This window comes from Microtus oregoni, unplaced genomic scaffold, assembly GCF_018167655.1.
Source record: "Microtus oregoni isolate MIOR12 unplaced genomic scaffold, Mior012 000036F_ref0000092, whole genome shotgun sequence".
NCBI classification, from domain to species: domain Eukaryota; kingdom Metazoa; phylum Chordata; class Mammalia; order Rodentia; family Cricetidae; genus Microtus; species Microtus oregoni.
In genome coordinates this window covers 23,195,055-23,206,883 of record NW_024543095.1, presented here as the reverse complement: position 1 = coordinate 23,206,883, position 11,829 = coordinate 23,195,055, and the positions used below count along the sequence as shown (strand labels likewise).

General features: G+C 41.2%; 1 protein-coding gene across 1 annotated transcript in view; it reads left to right on the top strand.

Annotated features, from left to right (window-relative positions):
- The first annotated feature begins 818 nt into the window (after positions 1-818).
- The window catches only part of Nup155 (nucleoporin 155), a 50,166-nt gene continuing 39,155 nt past the window's right edge, over positions 819-11,829 (top strand). Inside the window, exons 1-8 of the mRNA XM_041631162.1 lie at positions 819-1,072; positions 3,473-3,610; positions 4,651-4,747; positions 6,739-6,809; positions 7,616-7,708; positions 8,628-8,794; positions 9,600-9,705; positions 11,715-11,788. Of these exons, the coding sequence (XP_041487096.1) occupies positions 913-1,072; positions 3,473-3,610; positions 4,651-4,747; positions 6,739-6,809; positions 7,616-7,708; positions 8,628-8,794; positions 9,600-9,705; positions 11,715-11,788 (906 nt within the window). The 5' untranslated portion in view covers positions 819-912. The remainder of the gene's footprint in view (positions 1,073-3,472; positions 3,611-4,650; positions 4,748-6,738; positions 6,810-7,615; positions 7,709-8,627; positions 8,795-9,599; positions 9,706-11,714; positions 11,789-11,829) is intronic.

Sequence of the window (11,829 nt, the reverse complement as noted above, 5' to 3'; positions counted from 1 at the left end):
CAAGTTTCATAGGCTTATATAAACTTGTGAGTAGCCGAGGATGATCTTCAACACCTGCTTCTACTTCCCAAGCTCTGGAACTATAGGCACGACCTACTCAAACCATCTCTCTCCTTCTGTCCCTCTCTTCCCTCCCTCCCTCTAGTTTGAGATAGGATTACACTCTGTAGCCCACACTAGCCTGACAATCATCCTGCCTCAGTTTCCTAATACTGTATTATATTAAAGGCATGAGACACCACACCTCCTTGACTTCCAATACACGTACACACACACACTGCCACAAAGACTGGCTACAGAGCCAAGGACAGAGATACACACGTAGGGAAATCTAAAGATTTTGAATTTACCCCACTGTTTGGAATGCTGTAAAATTCTGACTCACATACATATATTTCTCGAACCAGGGACCAATTTCCAACTACCGTTAGAAGTCATCAGGGCACTATGGCAACGGGTGCGTGCACTCTTAAAAAGCCGCAGTCGCCGCATTCCGACTCGCGTGCGGGAAGAGCCAAGGTTCGGCTCGCGCGCGGGGTCACCCGGCAGAGCCAACGGCAAGAGCCCTCCTCGCCTGCTCCGGCACCCGGAGTTCCACCTCCCTTTCCCTTCCTACCCCGTCCCTCCCCCCTCTCCCCTCCTCCTCTTCCCCGGCAATCTACCGACTAAACCCCAGCCTCCTCCCTCAGCCCCGAGCCCACGTCCAATCCCCTCAACTGCTTCCTCTTCCCGTCCCTGGAAACGCCGTCGCCCCGGACCCAGGAGGACGAGCCGGAAGTGCGTCATGATCCGGCGCCGAGGTTTTCGTTTGGCGCGCTCGTCCCAGGGAGCGGTTCTGAAGTCTCTTGGTTTTTTTCTCGGCTCGCCTCGGGTTTGCAGTATTTTTGTAACGTGGTGTCCGCGGTTGTCGACATGCCGTCGTCTGTGCTGGGCTCGGTGATGGTGGCCTCTACGTCGTCGGCCGCCTCCCTGCAGGAAGCTTTGGAAAATGCGGGGAGGCTTATCGACCGACAGTTGCAAGAAGACCGCATGTACCCAGACCTCTCTGAGCTGCTCATGGTGTCCGCCCCAAGTGAGTGAGCCGGTCCAGTGGTGTCCTGTTTCTCCGCCTAAGAAAATTCATTCTGATTCTCTGTCTCTGTCCTTATCTGCACGTTGGTGCCTACGAGCACATTCAGAGATTAGGGCTTGTTTTCCTAAATGTTTGAAGAAGAGCAAACCCCTTTGAATTTTTTTTTAAACAATATTTATTACGAATATAGTGTTGTGCCTGCATATTTGTCTGCAGGCCAGAAGAGGGCACCAGATCTTATTACGGATAGGTGTAAGCTATCATGTGGTTGCTGGGACTTGAACTCAGGACCTCTAGAAGAGCTGCCAGTGCTCTTAACCACTGAGCCATCTCTCCAGCCCCCCTTTGAATTTTTTTTCTTGTCTACACTTGTTCGTTGTAGATACTTGAAGAGGTAAGAGTAAGCTCATTGAATTCAAATGAGAAGAATCTTCTGATCCAGTTTCCATTTTTGTACATTTCTTGTGTGAGCGGTGCGCCAATCAAAAAAACAAAGGAGATAATTTGGAAATCTCTGATGTTGTCTCAGAGGCATATCTTATGTGTGCAGTTAGCAAATATAGTGCCGGAACGAACCAATAAAGAAATGGAGGAGTCAGAATGCCGACTGACAGAGAATAACAAAGTTTATCTGTCAACCAACGAGATAACTGGAAAGTATTTACCTTTAAATTAAAAAATTGTAACCAGCTAAAGGTTTGTGGAATTGCATTAGTTGCTACAAAGTGGCCCTTGGTACAGGAAATTTGGAGAAAAGCAGAGAAAGGTTAAGGTCCAGTTGAGACTTGTGAGCAAAAATGGAGGTGAACTGGATAATCGATGTAAAGTAACCAATACATTTCTAACGATTTGTAGAAATTCTTTGTGAGATTTTAAGTCAGAAATACCAGAAGCAAAGGTAGCCATTGTACTTGACAACTACTAACATGGGCTTGCCTTATAGAATGTGTTTGTCCTGTTAGCCAATCATCTTAATTTGTCCCTTTCCTCTTAAGTTTGAAAACAAGATATAAAGAGTTATGCTTTCTGATACTCTTAAAATACTTTGCATATACTTCCTCCTTGCACTAATGCCTTTCCCTTCTAGCATTTGTTTTTTTTTCTGCCTAACAGACTCTTCCCAGAGTCTTTCTGTATAGCCCTGGCTGTCCTGGAACTCATTCTGTAGACCATACTGACCTCGAACACAGAGATTGGCCTGGCTTAGATTAAAGGCATGTGCCACCATCACCTAGCTCTTCCCAGACTCTTCGTGAAAGTCTTTAGTTTAAACCAGGCGTGGTGATCTTTTGTTTGTTTGTCTTTTGAGATAGGGTTTCTCTGTGTTGCTTTGGAGCCTGTCCTGGAACTAGCTCTGGCCTCGAACTCACAGAGATCTGCCCTCCTCTGCCTCCAAGTGCTGGGATTAAAGGCGTGCGCCACCATTGCCCGACAGCACGATGATCTTTAATCTCAGCACATAGAAAGCAGAGGCAGGAAGATCTCTTTGAGTTTGAGGTCAATCTGGGCTACATAGTGAGTTCCAGGCTGGCCAGACTATACATCGAGAGCCTGTCTCCACAAAAAGAAAGTCTTTAGTTTCTTTGAAAGTCTTCTTGACCATTCACATTCTCATCCTCACTGAATTTATTCATCCTTTTTGCATTGCTACTTTGTTTCATTAGGAACATTGTTGTATTAAAATTGTATTTTAGGCTGGGCGGTGGTGGCACATGCCTTTAAAGCCAGCACTGGGGAGGCAGAGACAGGCAGATCTCTGGGCTACAGCCTGGGCTACACTAGTTCCAGGACAGGCTCCAAAGCTACAGAGAAACCCTTTCTCAAAAAATAAAATAAAATAAAATAAAATAAATTCTTTATTGAGAGTAGTCTGTGGTTGCCACCAATAATATATAGCATTTTTGGTACTATTTGTGTGTGACAGGTCGGTCTGGAGGAGAAATACAAAGAAAGGAGAATGGATTGTTTGATTTGGATGTTGTTTTGATTTTTTAGGACAAATCTAATATAACTCAGTCTGGTTTTTAACTGTAGTCAAGGGTAACTTTGAATTCCCGATCTTCTTGCTGTCACCTCTAGAGTGCTAGGAATACAGGCATATGCCACCATGTCTTGTTTTTGCTGAGCTAGGAATCACAGCCAGGTGTTCATGTATGCTAGGCTCAACTACATCCCCAAGCTTGATAACCTTTGCTCGTGATTGAAGCCAATAACTGTCCCATCCTGGGAGAATGAGATTTCTCAAGTCCACTTTGTAACAGGTCAGAACTCCTTAAATTTGGAGACATCATGGGCTCTGGGGTGGGGTGGGGTAGAGGTGGCATGAATTGCTTATCTTATTCTAGTTGGTGAGTGGTACTTTACTGTTGTCTATAAATGCTTCCTTTTCTTTTTTTGTAGACAATCCCACTGTTTCCGGAATGTCGGATATGGATTACCCTCTACAAGGACCAGGTTTGCTGTCAGTACCCAGCCTTCCGGAGATCAGCACTATCCGAAGAGTCCCCCTCCCACCTGAGCTAGTTGAACAGTTTGGACGTATCCTATTGTTTTTAATTTACCTATTTTATAAATATTAGATTAGTGTTTTCATTACTATAATTCCTGTTCTATGCTTACATAGTGTCTACAAGTTATTTAAGTGTTTTCAGAGCCATGGATAAAGCTCAGTGCTAGAGCATTTGTCTGGCAGGGCTGAGGCCCAGCTGCTCAATTCTCGTTACCTACCTCACCCCAAATTTTAGTCTTCAGTGCTGACATATATCTGTATTGCCAGTACTCTTGAGGTTGAGGCAGGAGGATTATGGTACTCTTGCAGCCAGCTTGGAGTATATTATAGACCTTATAATATACTGGGTAGTTTGCTTCCTATTTTAGAGTAGATAAGCATGGGTCAGGCATGGCAGCACACACCTTTAATCCCAGCACTTGTGAGATCGAGGTAGGATGATTTTTATGAGGTTACGGCCAGCCTGGTCTACATTAGTGAGTTCCAGGACAGGCAGATAGAACTTAATAGTGCTACCCAGTCTTGGAAGGAAGGAACAGAGCAGATAAGCATGATAATACATACCTGTAACCCCAGCAGTCATGAGGATAAGGCAAGAGGATTGCAGCTCCCGGGCCAGCTTGAGCTAACAGTGAGACTGTCTCAAGAAAGAAGGAAAAAGTGTTATCGGCTGGAACTAATTCAGCAGTAAAGATCACTCTCTGCTCTTGCAGAGGACCCAGATTAGATTCCCAGCACCCACTTGATGGCTTACAACTATAACTCCAGTCCCTCGGGCTCCAAGGCCACCAGGCACACACACACATGGTACACAGACAAACATTAGCATAAAACACATACACACACAATAAATAAAATTAGATAAAGAAAAAGGGGAGAGGAAAGGAAAGGGAGAAGAAAGAAAGGAACGTGACAGGAGCCTCATGGGTGCCGGGCAAGTGCTGAGTCATCGGGTGATACATCTAACCAAGAGATCGTCTTTTAATCCTACGTTTTAAGTCAAAAGCTATTGAGGAAATAGTGTGAAAAATGATTGAACTCTTTGCACCTTACATTCACGCTTCCTCAGATATGCAGTGTAACTGCATGATGGGGGTTTTCCCTGTTATCAGCAGAGCTTGGCTGACAATTGACAGTGACATATTCATGTGGAACTACGAAGATGGGTATGTATGGCAGGCTGGGTTGGAATTCTCTTAACCTTTATTGCTTGTTACAGCTCATGGTCTACTCATGAGAAACTGGCTGGTTTTACCTTTTGTTTATCTCTTCTGGGTGAGTGTTTCCCAATGTGCATACTAGTCATGGGGGGCATTGAGATGTGGATTGGGGGGCTAGGGAGATGGTTCATGACTAAAGTACTTGCTATGCAAGCAAGCAAGTCAGAGCTCAGCTCCTCACGACTCACATAAAAGCCATGGAAGCCCAGCCCTTGAAGGGCAGAAGCAGGCAAATGCTGGGGTCTTTCCGGCCAACTGGTCTACCTGGAAACGGTGAACTCCAGGTTCAGGGAGAGTAATTGTCTGAAAGAGTAAGATAGAGAATGAAAGAAGACAACCAACATTGACTAACCTCTGGCTTCTTCTCTACGTGCATGCACACAAACACCTCTGCACATATACACACAATGTCATTCTATTTGTAAGAATTTCTTGAACTTTGCTCTTGGTCTATTCAGTCTACTCATGGCAAGCACTCTATCATGGAGCTACATTCCCCAACCAAGATTCTGCTCTTATTCTTTGTTGTTATTTGTTAGTTGGTTTGCTTGTTTGAATCCTGGGGATTAAACCTAGTGTCTCATGGATTCTCTCATTGAGTTATATCCACCTTTCAAAGGACTTCCCGAGAAGCAAGGCATATATTCCAAGTTTGTAGTCTGTAGAGAAGATTATGTGTTGGTATTTTTGAGCCATTATTTCGCATTTTTAATTTTTTTAATTATATTTTATTTCTTTTGTGTGTATGTGTATGGGCCTGGGTTTAGGGGTGTGGGTGTGTGTATCACAGTGCATAAGTGGCAGTCTGAAGACAGCCTGCATGAGTTAGTTCTTTTTCCACCACATGGGCCCTGGTGGCGGTCCCTTATTGGACATTTTACAAAGACTCCTTTTCCTTGCATTTCTATGGACTATGAAGCCAATAATTATTGAAATGATAATTTGGTTGTTTTATGGTTTTTGACTTTGTGAATTAAATATATCGAATATTTAAAATCCAAAGTCAGTGTTTCTTAAACAGAGTAGTATATGATCAGTTAGCTCTCTTAGCCTCTAGAGGTGAGTTTTGTGTTACTTCTCCTTCATATTTCAGTTATTCAGTTATCTACGTGAGTCATCCATTGAGATGGGAAGTGTCATAGAAGGCCCACATAGTTAAGCTGTTACTCTTGCATCGAATAACTAATACTCCTTTTACTTAGAAACATGCATGTGCACATGAACACATATTCAAAATACTTAATTGCATCAATTATACCATATGACAACTTCTACAGAAAGATACTTCCAGTTAAAACTGTATTTAACTAGATGTGTCCATGGACATGTTAGTCATTATAGCAATGGTCTATGATTGTGATTGCTCCAAAATGTCGACGTTAGTGACATTTTTACTTTTCTAGTCAAATCTTACGCTCATTCATTTAACAAATACTATTATCTTGAGACATGGATGTTCCTCCTCATTGATTAGGGTTCGGTGAATAGACCGACTTTTTTCCAGGTCTAGAGTTAAACTGAACTTGGATTTGTTTGTTGCTGTAGTTAACCCAGTAGCATGGATTTCTGAATTCCTTTATAATTTCCCTACTTTAGGATGCAGATTAGGCACTGGGGAATTTTTCCCATTCTACTCTTATCATTAAGTTTTATGAGTGCCTTCCCAGAGAGTCCTCTCCACACACCTGCCCCTGTTGCAGCTGGAGATTGGTGTTAACTTGAGAGTCATTGCTTGCAGCCCAGCTGGACAGATATTTAGAATGTTTCTCTACCTTATCCTTAGAAAGGTCTAGTGCCTGGGTCTTAATTCTTCATTAGTTTTGTTTGCTGTTTTAGGTTTTTACTCTGATATCTAAACTAATAAAGAACATTGTAAATAAGATTTTTTAAGTATGTATATATTATATATATAAACATGTTTTCTTTACTTTGAGCAGAGGTGACCTTGCCTATTTTGATGGACTCAGTGAAACAATTCTTGCTGTGGGACTTGTGAAACCAAAAGCTGGTAAGAACTGAAACTATCAGGATGAGATTCTGACTGTATGCATGGTCTCCAAATGTGTTAGAGTCAATCAAAATATTTCTCTTCCTCTAACACCTGGCAGCCACCACTCTGCTTTTTTCTATACGAGTGACTTTTTACCTGTAGCATCTGTTATTCTGTCCAGCTTACTTCAGTTAGTTTTTGTCGTCACAGATCATGCATGTTGGATATCTGAATTTCCTCCCTTTTCAGCCAGGTGCAGCGGCACATGCTTCTGATCCCCGCTCTGGGGAGGCGGAGGGAGGAGTTCAAAGTCATCTTCAGCTAAATCACAGGATTGAGGCCAACTTGGGCCACCTCAAATGCTGTCCCCAAAATTTCCTCCTTTGTGTGGCTGAATAATGTTTGTACTGCATGTGTGTGCTACACTTTTTTATTTTAATTGATTTGTGTTTTGCCTATATGTATGTGCGAGGGTGGTGGATCCCGGAGTTACAGACAATTATGAGCTACCATGTGGGTGCTGCGAATTGAACCCTCTCCCCTGGAAGAGTAGTCAGTGCTCTCAACCACTGAGCCGACTCCCCAGCCCCCGAGTGTGCGACACTTTTTAAATGGCGTTGTTGAGTCAGTTATTTCCTATTCTTTTCTACTGTTTATGTACTTTAGTGCTTTAACATAGTAATATTTAAACACAGTTTGTTGACCCAGATTTAGACTTTTGCTGTCTAATTAGGAGCTCACTTTAATAGTGTAACCATATTTTATTCATGCCTACATTCTGTGGTTTTTCAGGAAATAATTTACCTTTGTCTGTTTTGCTGTAGGCATCTTTCAACCTCATGTACGACACCTGCTGGTTTTGGCAACCCCTGTAGATATAGTAATTCTTGGCCTCAGCTATGCTAATGTACAAACAGGTATGGTAACTCACTCATATGCTAGGTTTTTAAAAATAATAGTTTGTTGAAAATGAGCATTATAATGGTTTTTAGTACTAAATCCTCACACGAGTTTCGGTTTGTTTTTGATATTTTGCTAGATAGCAAATTGTGTAATATAGGTGCAGTTTAAATTATCTTTAGTGAAACTCTGTGTATGTATGCATGCATGCTCTAGGAATTGAGTTCAGGGCCTTACATATAGACACAAGCACTTTACACCACACCACACCCACCACCACAGTGGCCACACTGTGTTAAACTGTTTTGTTTAAATTTATGTATTTTTTTATTGCTTTTATGAGACAAAGTTTCACTGTATAGTCCTGGCTGTACTGGAACTCAATCTTTAGACCAGGCTGGCCTTGAACTCACAGAGATCCACCTGCCTCTGCCTCCCAAGTACTAGGATTAAAGGCGTGCGCCACCACAGCCAGGCAAGGTTTATTTTTATTTTTTGTGTATAACTATTTTACCCGAATGTATATATGTGATTGTGTGTGTGTGTGGAAGCCAGAATATGATGTTAGATCTCCTAGAACTTAAGTTATAGACAGGTCTTTGTGACTGGTCATATGGGTACTGAGAACTGAACCCTGGTCCTCTGCAAGAACAACGCTTGAATCTGAGCCATCTCTCCAGCCCTTCAAGCTTTTATGCTAACTTTATAAAATGTTGTAGGCATTCGGGATATTTTAGTAGGAATTCAGTAAAGTTACCAGTTCTCTTTTTTCAGCTCACAGAGATCTGCCTGCCTCTGCCTCCTGAGTGCTGGGATTAAAGGCGTGTGCCACCATCGCCCAGCTAAGTTACCAGTTCTCAAGATAATGTGAGGATCATTTTAGCTTTCAGAAAACTAAGGAACTGTTGTCTGGTTTTTCTTGTTGCACACCTGCAGGTTCTGGCAATCTTAATGACAGCATGAGTGGCGGGATGCAGCTGCTGCCAGATCCTTTGTATTCTCTTCCGACTGATAACACTTACCTCTTAACCATCACTTCCACTGATAATGGCAGAATTTTTTTGGCTGGAAAGGACGGCTGTTTGTATGAAGTAGCATACCAAGTAAGCATTAACATTTACAAATTTGGTTTTTGTTATCCTTTTGAAAAGCAAAAGAAGAGCGTTTGTTTTAATTTTCTAATTTTATTCTCTATATATTATTAAGGAAAATATTCAAGCATAAACCAAACTACTCTATACCCATAAGACCTAGTCCTCCTCCTAGGTAAAACCCTTTTGTCTTGTGCAAATATTGGTATTCTGGAACTTGAGCTCAGAGCTTTATTAGTGTTAGACAAACACCAGTGTCATTGTGGTAATCTGTTTGGTATGTGTCTTTAGAGCAATGGTTCTCAACTTGTGGGTCAGGACCCCCTTGGGGGGAGTTGCATATCAGATATTTTTAGTACAATTCTTAACAGTAGCAAAATTGCAGTTATGAAGTAGCAACAAAAATAATTTTATAATTGGGAGTTACCACAACATGAGGAACTATATTAAAGGGTCACAGCATTAGGAAAGTTGAAAGATACTGTTTTAAAGCATGATATTTAAATTGGCATATGTGTATTTATACACATAAATAAATACCTGTTTACATGTGTCTGTGTGTACACTTTTGTAAATGTCTGTCCTCACTTAGGTTACTATTAGTTATGTTTACAATTGACTTTTCATTGAATAATGTGTGTTCAAAGTTATTTGTTGTACTTAGTAGATATTTTTAATTATAGAATAACTGGAGTTAATTTTGAAAAGTGTGTTTCACTGTACTTACAGTCCCTGGTGGTCTGTGGAGACTAGAGGTTTCACTGAGCGTGGGTACAGTTGTCATTGTATGGTATCACACATCTTGTTTCTCTCCAAGGCAGAAGCAGGCTGGTTCAGTCAAAGATGTAGGAAGATAAACCACTCAAAGAGCTCTCTTTCCTTCCTCGTTCCTTCTTTGCTCCAGTTCACATTCTCAGAAGATGGTAAGTAGGAAACAAATTTGGCAAATAAAGCAAAATTTTTGGTACTTTGAACTTAACATTTTCTTCAGAAATTTGCTTTCTTAGTTGTCATACTTGTCATATGAAATTGTATTTGCTATATGTCTGTGAGGTGTCTCAGGGAGCAGCAGTGTCATAAAACAGAAAAACATAGATTTTAATCTCCACCTAGCTATTTTCTACAAATTTTGGGTCATTCCTGCATCATGTGACCAAAACACCTTTCCTCCTTAAACAAAAAGGTGTGTGTGGTCTGTCTGTCCCCACAAACAGCATACATGCACAGGTAAGAAAGACAGTTTTCCCTATATGGGAAATGGTCTAGAACAAACCCCCAGGTCAAATTTATATCTCTGGGATTTTTTCTGTGTTTTGTTTTGTTTTTTTAAGACAGGGTTTCTCTGTGTAGCCCCAGCTGTCTTAGAACTCACCTTGTAGACCAGATTGGCATAGAACTCAGAGACTGCCTGCCTCTGCCTCCCTAGTGCTGGATTAAAGACATGTGCCACCACCTCCCGACCTATATCAATGAATTTTAACAAACTTAGCAACAAGCAAGTGTAATAATTTTAAGATGCTTTAAAGTGAAGTAATATAATGAAACTTAAAAAAGAAAATTAAATGACGGAATTTTTTGTCATGAGCCACTTCTGTGTGGTTCTGTAAGAGATTTTTGTCACTCTGCTAACAGAGTAGGTTTATTTACACAGAGTACTGTGGCTGCCACACTGTGAAGTGATACGCTCTTATGGAAACATGCTGTGTATTTTTAGAAATCAGTATGTATTGTGGTGCTTTCTTTTTCCTTTGAATTTAAATTTAAATTTCTTTATGAGTATGTATCAGTGTGGATTTGTGGGCCTATATGTGTATTTGGCGTCTGTGGAGACGAGGAGCTGGCATTGCAGGCAGTGTAAGTGTTGGGAATCAAACTCAGACCTCTGCCAGAGGTAGTGTGTACCCTTGACCACTCAGTTGTCCGTCCATCTCTTCTGTGGCGTTTTCCTACCTAGATGTCATCCTTTGTTTTCATTCCTGAAAAATTAGGAGTGTAGTAGTCTTTGTTTTTCTAGCATATAGTAAATAGTTTGTTAAGTATTACTGGATGATGGAGTAATCTAAACTGGGCATGGTGGGACATACCTCTAATCCCAGTTCAGAGAGACAGGTTCATTTTTGTACATTCAAAGCCAGCATGGGCTGCATAGCAAGTTTGAGGCCAGACAGAATTGCATAGTGAGACCGTCTGAAAACAAAATTTAAAAAATCATTTAGAAGACAGAATCAGTTGTTTTTGTTTTAAGACAGAGTTTTGCTCTATAGAACAACATAACTTCCAACTCTTAATTTATTCTCTCTTTTTAATTTTTTTAATGTTTATTTATTATGTATACAGGGATCTGTCTACATGTATGCCTGCAGGCTAGAAGAGGGCAGAGTCACCATGTGGTTGCTGGGGATTGAACTCAGGAACTCTGGAAGAGCAGCCAGTGCTCTTAGCCGCTGAGCCGTCTCTCCAGCCCCTCTTTTTTTAATTTTTCAAGACAGTTTTTCTTTGGTAGCCTTGGCTCTCCTGGATCTAGCTCTGTAGACCCGTCTGGCCTCGAACTTAACAGAGATTGGTCTGGTTCTGCCTCCCGAGTGCTGAGATTAAAGGTGTGCGTCACCACTACTCGTCTTTAATATATTTCTTAATCTCTAAACACTTCATGTCCCTAGTCTCCTACAAGCTAGGATTACTGGAGAGCAGTGTCCAGTACCTTGCTTGAAGGTGTAAGTTATTTGTGCTACTCATGACCATGTCAGTATTTGACGTCTTTGTTCCCTCGCTTGGTCCTTACATAGATATTGTAGACTTTAACAACCAAGCAAGAGAGTAGAAAGCCCCTAAATACAAATCCTAATGCATCACTTTTAATTTGTTTTGAATACATTCTGTGTTCAATTGATAATCCTTGGGGTTTGGTTTTCTTCTTTTGTTTTACTTTTAGATCCTATTGTTCAAATTGAAATTGATAATTCCAGAAATATTCTGTATACACGGTCAGAGAAAGGAGTAATTCAGGTATGTATGCATATTTGCTACCATTTAAAAGTAGAAAAACA